At 41.9% G+C, this 15,421-nt stretch overlaps 1 protein-coding gene across 1 annotated transcript in view; it reads right to left on the bottom strand.

Annotated features, from left to right (window-relative positions):
- The window catches only part of pkn2a (protein kinase N2a), a 29,220-nt gene extending 20,671 nt beyond the window's left edge, over positions 1-8,549 (bottom strand). The window contains exon 1 of the mRNA XM_054768144.1: positions 8,269-8,549. Within this exon, the coding sequence (XP_054624119.1) occupies positions 8,269-8,289 (21 nt within the window). The 5' untranslated portion in view covers positions 8,290-8,549. The remainder of the gene's footprint in view (positions 1-8,268) is intronic.
- Positions 8,550-15,421: the final 6,872 nt, after the last annotated feature.

Raw genomic sequence — 15,421 nt, 5'->3', positions numbered from 1 at the left:
AGAATGGGACCTAATCTCACTCCAGTGGCTAAAATTAACGCAAGTTAAAAACATAACACTGGCCCTCTATCACGACCTCCTACACTTGCATGGTATAAGAGAGGAACAAACAACTATCTAAACTGCACCCAGACCACAACAATCCACCCTGCTGATAAGAGTCCTGTTTAAATATCAGTGCAGATGAAGGTGCTTACTAAAAACAGGATTTGTGGTGTGTGGAAACTCGGCATGCGCTTGTGACTATAGGGACAATTTGTGATCAATTTATTTCAAAAGGGATAGGATGATCTCTATGCATGTTCGTAACTCCAGTTTTAATACCAGTGTCATAATGAACCGAATAACAGGCCTGTATGAATATAGCTCAACTTCCATAGCAGCTTATGTGATGGTTTTTAGGCCAAAAACTAGTTCAGACTGAATCCACAGCACCTCCGCTGGTTGTAGTCCAGTAGTGCACGTCATTATGCCTCCAGACAGCAATAATCAATTCTACATACAGTCGTTCCTGTTTTATCCAGATTCACCTGCAATAAGTGAATTCCCGCAAAGCAGGATTCAATACAGTATTAATAAACGGGATATTTTCGTACTTACCGCATAGAAAACCTGTTAACAAGGTTCTAAATAGGATTTTTTACATTATTAGAGCCCTCAAGACATGAAAAAACACCCATTTACATTTGTATTATCCAATTGTATTGGCAGCTTCAAAGGAAAACTGCACTTCTTTTGGAATATTGCCTATCATACGCAATCCTTATGTGAGACTTGAACACGTCTGGCCTTTGTCTGTGCGTGAGATAAAAAAAAAAAGAGCTAAAAAGAGGCAGCTAAAAATGTACCTATTGGGACGCAACTATTCCGGCCCATAAAGCCTTCTGACAAAAAACCTCCAAAAACCGCCAAAAATGCTCCCTTTAAATAACGTGACCTGCATATTAACTAAGAATTTATTTCTTCTAAACATAAGAAGCCCAAAACCTACCACTTCCACACTGAATGGGAGGAGAACTTTTTTTCCGACTCTATCATGTCAGACATTCTGATTGCATGCAGTGTTAAGGTAATGTAATATAAAGGTAATGTCTCATCAATGTTTTGTGTCAATACGCCACCTTGTGGCCAGAATACTACATATCACTTGTATTTCAATATCTTTTGACTCATAGACCACAGTCTACCACGAAACAGCGATCATTTATCAATTGATTAATTTCTGTAAAAACACAATATAGGGAGGGAGCGATAATCAAACCGTGATATTGCAAGGGACAACTGTAGATGTGGGGCCGCACGGTGGACTAGTGGTTAGCATGTTGGCCACACACTCACAGTCTGGAGATCGGGAAGACCTGGGTTCGATTCTCCCTTGGGCATTTCTGTGTGGAGTTTGCATGTTCTCCCCGTGCGTGCGTGGGTTTTCTCCGGGTACTCCGGTTTCCTCCCACATTCCAAAAACATGCATGTTAGGTTAATTGGCGACTCTAAATTGTGAGTGTGAATGGTTGTTTGTCTATATGTGCCAGTCCAGGGTGTACCCCGCCTGTCGCCCAAAGTCAGCTGGGATAGGCTCCAGCATGCCCCCGCGACCCTAAAGAGGAGAAGCGGGATAGAAAATGGATGGTTGGAACCGTAGATGTGTTCCCTAGCGTCACGTCTAGCCCTTGTCTCACCGAACAGCGACACCTCGTGGCCAATGTAGAATATAGAATAGTACTACATTCACAATTACAATGCTTCTTCTATATATTCGCAGGCAAGCAAAGTGAGACATTCCCATTTATGTGTGTGCATTCACATAGCAACAGGGCGAAGTCCGTACCAGTGCCTGGTGTGACATATAAACTATTTATTTGTCAGCAACAATTGTTCTCAACACACCAGGGCGGAGTCACTGACGGTCTAGTGGTTGACCGGCCTAACTTGTGTGCAAGTCAACATGGATTCAGTCCCCACCCACTCAGCGACATACCCAAATGGGTGTTTGTCTATATCTCTGTTTCCAATACATTCATTTATTTGGGTGGTGGTATGCATCTTAACGACGCTCCAAATTCCCACCACGTGGTACACATTAAAGTGAAAGACAGGGGGTGTTTCTTGCGTTATGCATTTACTCGGTAATCAAATACAAGCGGTCACGAAGGGCGAAGTATCCCACAAGTCCCTGTGTGTGCGCATTAGCACCTCCGTGAAAGGCGAGGTGTGGAAGCTTGCAGCTCCATAAGTGTGCTTCTCAACCTTTGACGAGCAGGAGTCATGATGCCAATAGATCACGCAAAGATTTGTCTTTAAATACAGTTTATGTACAGTAATCCCTCATTGATCGCCGTTAATTGGTTCCAGACCTGACTGTGATAAGAAGGATCGTTTGTAAAGGGAACATTTTCGTAGTTAGCGCACAGAAAACTTGTGTATGACTTTCTAAATGTGATTTTTAACATTATTAGAGCTCTGAAGACATAAAATAGCACCCCAACAGTCACCTTTACACTTGTAATACCCAATATAGTTGACAAAATAAGAGTAAATAAGCCATTTAAGACATAAATAAGACTTGTGGTTGTGTGTGTTACTATAAATGTGTTCCCTATGGGACCTGAAAGAGATGCGGACAAGGAAGTGGCGTCGGTGGTTCAGAGTTGAGTTTCGGCTTTGCGTGGGTAACGGCTGCAAAAGTAGCCTGTGTTTTTATTCGGGATTATTGTGCCATTTTTATGCTTGAAAATGCTTAACTTGGAAAAAAAAAACATAATATTTGCTTATATTTTTTACTTATACTAGGCTGTACTCAACCACAAAATAGCATGGTTTATTAATTGATACATTTTTGAAAAAACATAACAGAGTGAGTCAAGGCCAATTATGCAAATTAGACAAGGATGTCATCTTGGCCCCCCATCCCAGACAACCAACCACCACAAATAGATTGCAGTCCTGTGGGAAACATCATAAATGTGCCCTGTGATTGACTGGCAACCAATCCACAATGTAGTCCACCTTTTGCCCAAAGTCAGAAGTGCCACGATGCTAAAACAGGACAAGTGGTAGAAAATGAATGGATGGATGGATCGACAACAGGGCTGATCCCGGCATGGAAGAACACCCTTTAACAAAGCTTCTTTCCTGCCTCTGATACTACCTCCAAGGCTGGCAAATTTCGGGGTCGACTCAACACTTCAATCCCCTGTCAATGCTTTTCACACTGACGAGCGACACACGAAAAAGGTGCAACATTCCTGGCTTTGGAAGGCAGTGCAAAAGAAGCTATGGTTGAGGTGGGCCAGGTTGTGTGAAACAAGAATGAAGACTTACAAAATCAAAAACAAAAAAATGCAAAAGGCCATTATACACACTGTACACACTACTTAGTTACGTCCACATCGTCTAACTTGACCAGTCATGCAACTTGCAGATTATTGCTTCAGTTCTACGATATCAAGAGTAAACCATGTAATCATTGACTTCACTTCTGATGGACATATACACCAAGATGTTTGAGGGCAGGAAAACAAGTTTGGTAGGGTGCAGGATTTCCACGCACTCACACTGCTGACATGCCATTGAGGAAACATATAACATCTATAGATGCTCACCTCAGAGGAAACAATAGGTGGCTTATTTCCTGGTTCGAGAGGCTTCCCAATGATTTATAGGTGAAATGGAGGTCACGCCTCCAGGAACTAAAAAGAATGGTGGAGCGAAAAAGGCAGCTCTTAAGCTCATGGTGGTGAGAAACGTATTTGCAGTGCACTGTAGCTGTATTTGCCCAGCTTGAATGAGGACAGCGTGGGGACACTCAGAAGGGCCTATTTTACGGCACCTTGATGCACGGAAACCTATGAAAGGCCAATCAGATAAGGTGGAAATAAATCAACTAGTAAAACCTGTCTGCTTTAATTAGACATAAAACACCCTGTGGTGCACTGACAAAATAATCCATAAGTCAAAACCCACGGCTTCATGCAAGTAATTTAGACGTGTCATTTTGTTAATAGACACAACAGCACATTCTATCACAACCCTTTTTCATGCATCAAAAACTTAGCAAATAAACCTTGCACGGTAACGTATTCACACAAAACATTTTTTTCATTATATTGTCCGAGTAAAGTCAAAACAACAAATGCTTGTGTAGAAGTTCCGAATACAGACCACACACGAGCGCAGATGCACGCACACGGTGAAAACAATACCAGCCACATGCTGTAGCAGCTGCTAAAAACATATAGCGATAAGTGACCTGCGGCCTGCCATCAAGCGCCTGTACTGAATGATACTATTCTTACAAAAGGTCAACAACTGTTACCTACACATGTCCAACTTGTCGGATCTTTTAAAATCGTACACGCGAGAGGTGACTGGGGGAGGGTACGAAGGCAAATATTAGGTCTAAGACTCTAGAGAAGTGAGATAAAGTTGTTCGTTAAAATCTGAAATCTCCAAGTCCTAAAACAAGAGCTTCATTCAAACAATGGGACAATGGAAATGTTGAGCCCATTATCTTGCTCCTGCTTCCCTTCTGCATGATGCCTATCTCAGTCGCCTTCCATCCCACAACTGGCTCTCCTGTGGCCACAGACAGTGGCTCTCGTTGGCATGGAGTCAAACTACAGGTCTTCAACTCTATTGATGGTTATTTGTGTGCCAAATGCACACAAGTCTGTGTAGTTGATCCACAGTAGCAGCTTGGTGCTCTATTTGAGGCAGCAGTAGCCCCGTTCGGTAGGACTTTGGCTTAGGAACCGGAGCGATGAAGTTAAAATGCACGACAACCTTCACCGGTGAACTTCATTTGACCTTCTCTAAGGTTTTCAATGCACATGTCCAACTGTTCAATGTTTCAGTGCTTTTTGCACAACTTGCTCTCACAAGGAGCTGAATTGAACCGAAACTGACAACAGGTGAGTGATCCACGAATGGACCAATAGAATTCCTGGTTCAATAGGATTGGGATTTAAACAGTACTCTTCATCATGCTGTTCACATTTTGACATCATGAGGCCAAGACCGAGACCACACCAACCTACCAATCAACGGTGGGCACCGAAACTCAGTGCCGTGCCGATAAACACAATAGTAAACAGAACAAAAAAATAATTAGATATTGGTGCCAGATTTCTGTGCCAAATTAATAGTTACTATTAATTGAACTTATGTTACTATTGATTTATTAGAACTCGTGATAATGTTACAGTTTGATGTGAATTTTTCACCTGCACAGACAATCGCGAGCATCTAGTGCAGTGGTCCACAACCTTTTTGGACCCACAAATCTCCGCGGACCGGGTGGTGTTGGCGGGGGTCGTATAGCAATGTAATTTATCTCATTTAGTATGTATTGTATAAAACTAAGACTGGAACAACATCAAATTAAAAACACAAAGTGAATACAGACCCACCATCCACCACTATAAGCTTGGAGTTTGCAACGCAAAAAGGTTTCCTCGGCCCAGTTCGACTCCGCCCACGGACCGGTACTGGGCCCCGGCCCAGTGGTTGGGGACCCCTGATCTAGTGCATCTAGATGCTCAGGCCGAAATGCTGGAAAGTTTGGTTGTGCTTCACCTCAAAAGATGCAGACTCAGCCACCCGCAACAAGTGCTTGCAGGTGATATTGTGCCAGTAATGTCGCGTAAGTAACTTTGCTCATTTCACTAGCAAACACCCTCTTCAGAAGTGTGTATCAATTACCAATTTCTGCTCCAATTGTCCGGAATGCATGCCCTTATACAGCGCAATGTATGCATTTAAAGGACTCTAAAATCTTTTTGGACATTCCCTGTGTTCTGTATGTTGCTGGTTTTGCTGTGATAATTATTGACAATTTGTTGTAGATTTTTATTGGTGAATTTATTACTTTGTTATATTTTTTGTAATAATTTTATTATATTTTATATGGGTTCATGTCTCACATCGGGATTGTGGATGATGGCCAAAATTCCCCTCCAAAAAGTGCAGTTTTCCTTTAAGTAACTATTCTGTTGAATTTGCATGTCACAAAATTGGTTTGGGTACCGTTTAAGCACCGTCGTCGGATAATGTGTAAACAATACCCAACCATGTTAACAGTACCTCACCATTGCAAGGCTGCAAACAGCATGCTCTCAGAGAAAAGTGGCCATTGAGCTTAGCGTGTCAGAGGCTTCAGTCACACTGCAGGTCAATTTTGATTTTTTTGCTGCTTTGGGACCTGCATCTGATTTTTTTCAAGAATGGCTAAAGTTCTTCTTGTCATCCCAAAATGATTTTAAAAATCTGTGTCAGTGAGCGTCTCACGTCAATGTCCCACTATTCCTAGGAACGACTTCTCAGGCACATGCTCCTCTGGACAGACGTCGAGCAAAATTTTGACTCTGGTTGCACAAAATCCTTGAAAATGCCACAAATGCGCTAGGACATGTTTACTTCCGTAAACACACTCATACACGTGTGATGTCGTGTATTGTGCATATGAGCGTCACTTCCCGAACGCATGGTTCACATTACACACAAATACAAGTCACGTTTTTTGGGTAAATTATCGGATTTTAACAAAAAAATATTGTGAACTGGGCATCATGCCGTGCAGTGAGTGTCGTCAGCAGGTTGCAAGAGATACACAGAGACATTGGTCATTTCACTGATCACACTCTTGTGAATTCAGCTCCTTGTTGGAGAACAACAAGTTGTGCAAAAAGTACAGGAAAATTGAAGGTTGGACGTTCAAAAGTTTAGAGAACGTCAAAAATGTGTTTTGTGATCAATTTGATTTGTATTATTTCTTATGGGAAAAACGTATTTGGTTAGAGTTCGTAGACCAGGGGTCACCAACGTTTTTCCTTGTGAGAGCTACTTTTACAAAATGAAAATGGCCAAGAGCTACTCATTTTTGTAACATTTATTTTCAGAGCTTATTTTAAACCCCCCAAAAAAGCGAATATGCTTGTTTTACCAGAACATTAACAAAATGCTGGTGTCCACAACTCACATTTTGTATTTCAGAATGCATTTATTTCTACTGTTTTTCATTATTAACTGAAAACCTGAATGAAAAGCAGGCTTGCGGGCACCTCATGTGGTCGTGGGGGGCTACCTGGTGCCAGCGGGGACCACGTTGGTGACCCCTGGCGTAGACCTTCTGGAACGAATTAATGACACTACCCGAGGTTCCGCTATATTAAAAAATATTTTTTCATAAATAGGTCTTGAATATTCCGTGTCCTCCTATATTCGGGTCACAACGGTATTTGCAGCTAACGTGTTAACCTGGCCAATTTAAAAACAACATTATACTGTATATTCATAAATGGTGAATACATGATAAAGCAGGTAAACACAGATCGTAATTCACAGTATCACTAATCCGTCACCACCACCACTCGTCCCAGTTTCAGTCTACAGTAGCCTTGGAAATTATGTAAGAAACACATTAACCAATATTTGTCTCACTTGTGGCTGCTCCCTAACAGAAAATCCCTGCAAAGTCTTTTATTATTCTTGATACGTAACATTTGTGGAGTGATTAGATAGATTTCTGTGCATGTTTGCATATTCATGTTTGACAGAAATAGTCACCCCCCAGGCAGTGACGTCATTCAAGTGGAACCATATTCATACGTGACTCATGATTTTTTTGGACTAAATAATAAAAGGGAGGGCATAACTGTGAAATTTAGTTTTTTTTTTGTTTTTTTGTTTTTAAAGGCAACACATTTTTTAATGAGCTTTCATACGCCCATGTGGTTTACAAATGTTGCTGTCACACGTTACAGGTGACGTCCATGTGTTCTGTATGGTCATTTCTGTGGCAAAGCTAACCATGTTCCGGCTATTGTATATTTTCTTCAATCATTCTACAAAATATTGTGATTTTAAAACGCCAAACGCGACTCCTTTTTTCCTCTGTTTAACTTAACGCTAGCATACAGACCCCTGTAAGTTAACATTTAACCTCCACTTAAGTGAAACTAGCGAGCTTTCGAGCTTTCCACAACAGTGGCCGCGAAATGAACACAAGACGCTATTTCCGCTCGGAAATCCACTGGTTCGAAACTTGGACATTTCTGGGTAAGTTAGTTTGGATAATTGTTTCCCAGGCCTCGATCCTAGGATGATTCCCAGACAAAACTTCTGGGAGCAACTTCTCACCCTTCACTCAAACACAGATATATCGACTAATGCCGAATAAAGCCCGAGCAGTTGAAAACTTTCCCCAGCTTTCCGTCAACTCGCCAGCAGCGAGTTAGCGCACTTTCCCTAACAGTTGTCAACTTTTCCTACCTGCACGGAGTCGGCGGCCATCTTGCTTTTCGCCTTTGAATCAAATCCTACGGGGAGAGAGGAGGGGAGGTGGAACTCCGAAAGCAAGCCTTGTTTTTACGTTTCCCTCGCAGAGGACACACAGGAAAGTTGGTTTTCACCCAAGCGTCGGTCATCTCGGGTACGCGATGCTTCCCATGTTGTCTTGGACGCGCGCCACACCGCAGCTCGGTGGGGTCCGGACGGGGCTGACGCTTGCTTAGTACAAAAGTGAAGAATAAGAGGCTGTCCCAGTGCAGTCGGAGAAAGAGGCGGTGGTTAGAGTGCAATAGCCCGCCCAGAGGAGCTCACACACCACCACCACCAACAACCACCTCCGCCGCTGCTTGTGTGCGTGTGCTGCTCTGGCGGGACAGGACACTTGCTTGAAGTTTTGTCAGCCAACCTTACGGAAAGCTCTGGTGAAGTAATCTCAATCGTTTGTGCTGGATGATGACGTTAAAATTGTGGTTTGTGGTATTTTACTTTTTGAGACAATATAACCAATTTTAATAGCATAAAGGCAGTACAAATGATTGCGACTATTTTTATCTCATTTGGAGCAAATGGGGCCCTGGGCAAACTGGGGCTGCACAAAAAGAAAACTCGATTCACACAATCATGCGATCTAACGTCTAAATATCAACCTATTATTTATTATTTCATTGGCCAGGGCAGCAGAGCTAACACACCCTGGCCGGCAAGGCTCACTGGTACAATGCAATACAATGGCAGTGCTAGCTTGTGATGGACCGCCTTCAGTATTTATATTAATTTTTTCTCCCAGTGCTATTTTGTGAGTCTGTTTTATATATGTCTTATTTTCTCTTATTATGGGTAATATGAATGTAAAGGTGACTCTCGGGGTGTTATTTCATGTCTCGAGGGCTCTAATAATGTTAAAAAGCATATTTAGAAGGTCGTAAACAGGTTTTCTATGCTCTAACTACGAAAATATGCCATTTATAAAGAAGGAATCCTACTTCGCATGATATAATGCGACATAGTTGATAAACTCTTGATGAAAATGATGAAGGAAAAAACAGTAATTATTACACCATGCAGAATATATTACCAGATGTAGATATACCAAAAATAACAAAAGACAGAACACATAATCTTCTTTTACTTTTGGCTTGTCCTGCTCAGCAGTGGCTCACGTGTTTCCATCTTGTCCTGTCTTTTGTGTCTGCCTCTGTCAAGTCCTTCCACCCGCATGTCCTCTCTAACCACATCTAGAAACATCCTCTTTGGTCTCCCCTCCTTGTCACATGGTCAAACCATCTCAGTCTGGCCTCTCTGAACTTGTCTCCCAGACGTCTCGGGCTGATACGTTTCAAACTGTGTCCATCCTCGTCACTCCCAACAAAATCTAAGCATCTTCAGCTCTGCTACGTCCAGCTTTTTCTGCATGAAACCATACCGCTGCTCACTCATTTCACTCTCCTTAGCCTTGTTTCCACTACTCTTTTTCCAGAGCATCATTGTGTGGCTCATCGAATTCAAGGTAATGTACTCCCGATGGCCAGTCCACCCTTGCCTACGTCTCATATCTTTGTACTCTTGCTTTCCTAATACCTCGTTATCTCAGTTCTTTTTTGCTAGTCTTTTTTTGTAGCTATACAACACATTCTTGGACCTTTTTATTCCATCGCCAAGCCTCCTTATCATCTTTCCTCTGTCTAGATGACACACCTGGCACCTTCCTGTCTGTTTGCCCAATCATCTAGAACAGGGGTGTCCAAACGTTTTCCAGCGAGGGCCACATAGTGAAAAATGAAAGGATGCAAGGGCCACTTTGATATTTTGTAAACCAACACAGAGATATGCTAAGAAGCTACAAGTATATGTAGCTCAAGAAAAAAATGCATTTGACCTTTGTAATGTAGGTGAAATGCTACTAAAAATGAAGTTTTTTCCATAATAATACGAGTTTATTCTTTTAAAAATGCAACTTTTGTTCTTCATTCGATTGACATTTTTTCGTAATATTTTGACTTTATTCCTGTAAAATTACAGCTGTTTTTTCCATTTCTGCTGTTTTTTTCCAACTATTTCATTTCAGCTTTCCTCTTGTAAATTTTCTCTTTATATCTTTTAACAAGAATGTATTATTTCTTTATTTCAACATTGTTACTAAAATTAGATTTTTCCTCATTTTAGAAGTTTAGTCTCATAAAATTGCGAGTTTCTTTCCTTAGAAAACTATTTTTTTCTCTTAATATTTTGACTTTACTCTGGTCAAATTTCTGCTCTTGATTTTTTTGGGGGATAATTTTCAAAATATTTCAATTTTCTTCTCCTAATATTTTGACTTTATCCCCTTGTTATAAATTTCCCCCGAACCTAAGTTGTCATTGTTTTTGACTTAATTAAAAAAAAAAAACGTTTTTCTTTAATATTTCATCTTCATGCTACTAAAATGACATTTTTCCTCATACTGTTACTTTACTCTTGTGAAATTATGACTTTTTTTTCCTTGCTAGATTACAACTTTTTTGTAAATATTTAGAGTTTTGATTGATTTCCCCATTTTTTGCTGCTCTTGTTTTTTTTTTCTTCAGTTTCCTTGTTAAATTTATTTTTTAGACTGTGCTGCGGGCCGATAAAATCACAGCCGCGGGCCGCAAATGGCCCCCGGGCCGCACTTTGGACACCCCTGATCTATAAGATCCTCATACCCAACTAGAGCCCGTCTCAACTTCTTCCTGACGTCCCCACAGCAACTGTTGTTCCTCAACTTCCACTGTTTGGACCTCGGTTCTGTCCTTGTTAAAACAAAACAAAACCCATAATGCATAAAACAAGGTGTTTTTGTTTTAAATGCTGACTTTGGACAGACTGACATCACTTTTAACTGACACCAGGAGGCTTATAACCAGACAGTTGAGACAGTTAAAAGTGTCATGGACAGTAGAGGTTGTTAAACGTGCTCATAACCAGACCAAGCAAGAGTTTACATGGGAGTTGCCAAGCCAGCTGCATCAGAGGAGGAGATGGTATGACAAAACCAAATGACAAGCAGTTAAGCACACCTCAGCGAGAAGACCAATCATAGTCACATATGAGACTGGACACTTTATGTGCTCGTGTCGCCATCGCTCAAATATGTCATGGTGTGGACAACACTGGGTATGAATTCAACAGCGTCCTCCTTAGAAAACTGCAGATTTGTCCCGTGCGTCCACACAAGCCCATGGTCTGTTTTCCTATCTCCATGGTGACCATCCTCAGAGGCTGATGGAGGACAGGTGCTCCGGACAGGATGCAACATGATTCACGAATATGATGTGACAGCGGCATTGCTACCCAATGACATTTTAAAGTATAAGAAGGCGTACATCTGAGCGTGACTCAGATCTGCTTTTGTATAAACCAGCAGGGGTTGACTCATGTATTTATCTTCAGCATGAATTCTGACGTTTTATTCTCTTATTTGCTGTGTGCTGTCAATCACTGTGGTAACGAGCATGGTGGCAGATTACGTGTCTCTCTTTTTTTTTTTTTGGTTTGATATGCCTCACGGCCACGATTTGCTGAGAATGCGCCCCCTTTGTTAAAGCTAGGCATGATGAGACGACCCCACGTGCCTAGTGGTACCATGAGTTCCTATCTGTGGCCTACAGAAGTTGCTGCACAAGCGCCATGGCCGTCACCATGCTGTGTTCTTCTGCACAAGAGAGCCAAGAGTGTGGAAGTGATCCCTGGACACAGGCCACTGCACCACAGAAGTCGGAGTGAACCGTACGAGGGTAGGTACAGTACATTCTTGGAGGGCCGCATAGATGTGAGTTTTCAGACTGGGGTCCTTAGATTCATCGTCAGGACGGTACTGGTGCAAGGGTTCTGGTCTCTTGTGGCTCAGGATGACATAAGGTGTGACAGTGTTGAATGGACTGCTAACCAGATTCCAGTGAAACACCATGTCAGACCACAGACTGCACAGGAGCTGACATACCCTTTGGTGCACTCTGTTATTATGCATTTTTTACACTAGAATTGTCAAAAATGTTGCTTCTGCAATGGACTGATCTTGACTGCTTCTCCTTACAGCGGCAGATAAATATTACAACTTCAAGTCTACAAGAAATGATCGTAGTCCCAGGCTGTTTCCCGCAATAAAATGAATTGTTGCTTATGAATAAGAATAATACAGCGATTAGTTAGTTTAATTGGGTTGACAGGAAACTGCTGTTGCTCCAGGAGAGTTATGAGTGTCCTCAAATGGAAATGTGTGGTTTAGAGGCAGCTTCAGACGATTTATTTAGTAAATTTTCCTGTTGACATTGTGGCATCCCGGGGTTTTCAGGAATTTCAACCATAAATTGCCACTTCAAATGCTGCCAAACATGGTTTTGGATCAGTGTAAATTCCCACAGAGGGTTTCCATACTGCATCCAAACTCATTATGCGCCATCAAAACATGTTTGAGGTTAAAATTTCAGGCGCTTTAGTATGTAAAAATGTCTGGCAGATTATTTACCAAATATTTGACAGCTGTGCTTTGTGAAATTGAAAGAAGGACCCAACAGGAAAGCACAATTAAATGCAAATAATATCGACACTGTGTTCCGAATATTATGCAAATCGGATTTTAGTATCATAAACATACATTTTTTGTTTTTTCAATGAAATTCATGGATGGCATTGTGTCTTGGGGCTCTTTGGATTAATGATATCAATCGCGGACAACTGTCATAATTAGTTTGCCAGCTGAGCCCAATTAAAAGAAAGCTACTTAAAAATGATGCACGTTATTAAGTGCATTTCAAGCAATATGGGAAAGAAAAAGGATCTCTCTGCTGACAAAAAAGCGTTAAATATTGCAATGCCTTGGACAAGGCATAAAAGCATTCAATAATTCACAAAACCTTTCGTACGGTGAAGAAATTTGTGGCTGATTCAGATGACAGCCAGGATGGTGCTGATAAAGGCATGATGAGAAATATTTCCGCCAGACAAATGTATCAAATCAAGAGAGCACCTGCTAAAAAAGGCCGTTTCAAAGCAGCAAACAGGTATTTGAAGCGGCTAGTGCCTCTGAAGTCAAGGTGTAGGATCCTCCAGTGGCTTGCAGTCATACATAAACCTACTATTTGGCCACCCCTAACCAATACTCACAAGCAGAAACGTTTGCAGTGGGCCAACAAATACATGTAGATTCATTTTCAAACAATCCTGTTTACTGATGAGGGCCGTGCAACCTTGGGTGGTCCGGAGTATGGCCAGCATATCTCTACAAAAGGCTGTGATGTCAGCAAGGAGGTGGCTGAGTCATGTTTTGGATCGGAATCATTGGGAGAGAGCTGCTAGGCCCGTTATGGTTATTGAAGGTGTGAAAGTGACCTCAGCAAAGTATGTAGCGTTTCCGACTGACCACTTTCTTCCATGGTTCAATACTGTATGAAGAACCGTACCTTTTGTAGCAAAAAAGCACTTTGAAAAAGTAATTTATTGAAAACAACAATTAAACTGAAACAGGCTGTTTATCAGCTGACCAAAAGTTTAAGACCATCGCTCAAAAAATAACAAAAAGCTCTCCAAACCAGAACAAAAAATGTTCCCAGTAGGACTCAGTAATGAGTAGCTCCACCGTTCTTGTTAATCACTTCAAAAATTTGTCTGGGCATGCTTGATGCGAGTGTTTCCAGGTGGCTAGTGGGAACATTGCTCCAAGTGGTGAAGATGGCTTCACGAAGGGCATCAACTGTCTGGAACTGATGGCCATTTTTATAAACTTCCCTTGCCATCCATCCCCAAATGTTCTCTATGGGATTTAAATGAGGGGAACATGCAGGATGGTCCAAAAGAGTGATGTTATTCTCCCTGAAAAAGTCCTTGGTCAAGCAAGCATTGTGAACTGCAGCGTTGTCCTGTTGAAAAACCCAGCTGTTACCACACAGACGAGGGCCCTCAGTCATGAGGGATGCCCGCTGCAACATCTGCGTGTAAGCAGTCGCCGTTTGACGACCCTGCACCACCTGAAGCTCCAGTGTTCCACTGAATGAAAAAGCACCCCAGACCATGATGGACCCCCCTCCACTGTGCCGGGTAGAAAACATCTCAGGTGGGATCTCCTTGTCATGCCAGTCACGTTGGAAGCCATCTGGACCACCGAGGTTAAATTTTTTCTCATCGGAGAATAAAACTTTTTTCCACCTTTCAATGTCCCGTGTTTGATGCTCCCTGGCAAAGTCTAAACGGGCAGTTTTGTGGCGTTGAAGGAGACGAGGTCTTTGAATTTGTTTTTTAAACCCTTTTCCCGCCGTCTGATGGTTATTGCGCTGCAGTCGGCACCAGTAAGGGCCTTAATTTGGGTGGAAGACCGCCCTGTGTCTTGATGGACAGCCAATCGGATCCTCCGGCTTGGCGTAGGTGTGATTTTTTTTTTGCGCTTACCACTTTGACTTTTTTATTCCATAATGCTCAGGACCTTTTAGAATGTAGAATGACTGATTTACTGCACCCAACCTCAGCAGCAATGGAGAAATATGCAGCTCGACAATCCGACCATGTTCAAAAAGAGAAAGCTTCTTAGCTTCAGCCATCAGGAGTGCATGACAATGTGAATGCCTGACAGAAAATAACAATTTTGAGCAGATTTGGGCTTTTATAGCCTGTGGTCTTAAACTTTTGATCAGGTGATAAACAGCCTGTTTCAGGTTTTTTGTTGTTCTTGTTTAAATTACAAGTTCCAAATGTTTTTTGTCTCACTCCCTCTTCTTGCTTTTGCATATTGTAGCTCTACTTAAAACCTCATTAAGATCCAAATGTGCAAAATGCTAATTCTAGCAATTTTTCAACTGGTCTTAAGATTTTGATCAGGAGTGTATGACTCTATATGTGTTGCGTTACAACATCAAAGTGGCCCTTGCATCCTCTCATTCTTCAGTATGTGGTCCTCGGTGGGCCCAACTAAACCCCACAAGCAAAAGCTCATAGTACCTAATAATGACTTGAAACTGAAGAGACTACAGAGACTCCATCCATAGAGGGGGGAGGGGAAATCTCCTTGCAGTATTTATGTGTGTCAGTGGGCCAAAACCAGAAAGCTCTTACTGGACTATGATATAAGATTAAGGGGGATGAGTCCCAATATTGATGACTGGCCAGGGATTATTCGAAGATGAGTTAA

This window comes from Dunckerocampus dactyliophorus, chromosome 2 (genome assembly GCF_027744805.1).
Source record: "Dunckerocampus dactyliophorus isolate RoL2022-P2 chromosome 2, RoL_Ddac_1.1, whole genome shotgun sequence".
NCBI lineage: Eukaryota > Metazoa > Chordata > Actinopteri > Syngnathiformes > Syngnathidae > Dunckerocampus > Dunckerocampus dactyliophorus.
This window is presented reverse-complemented; position numbering and strand designations above follow the sequence as displayed.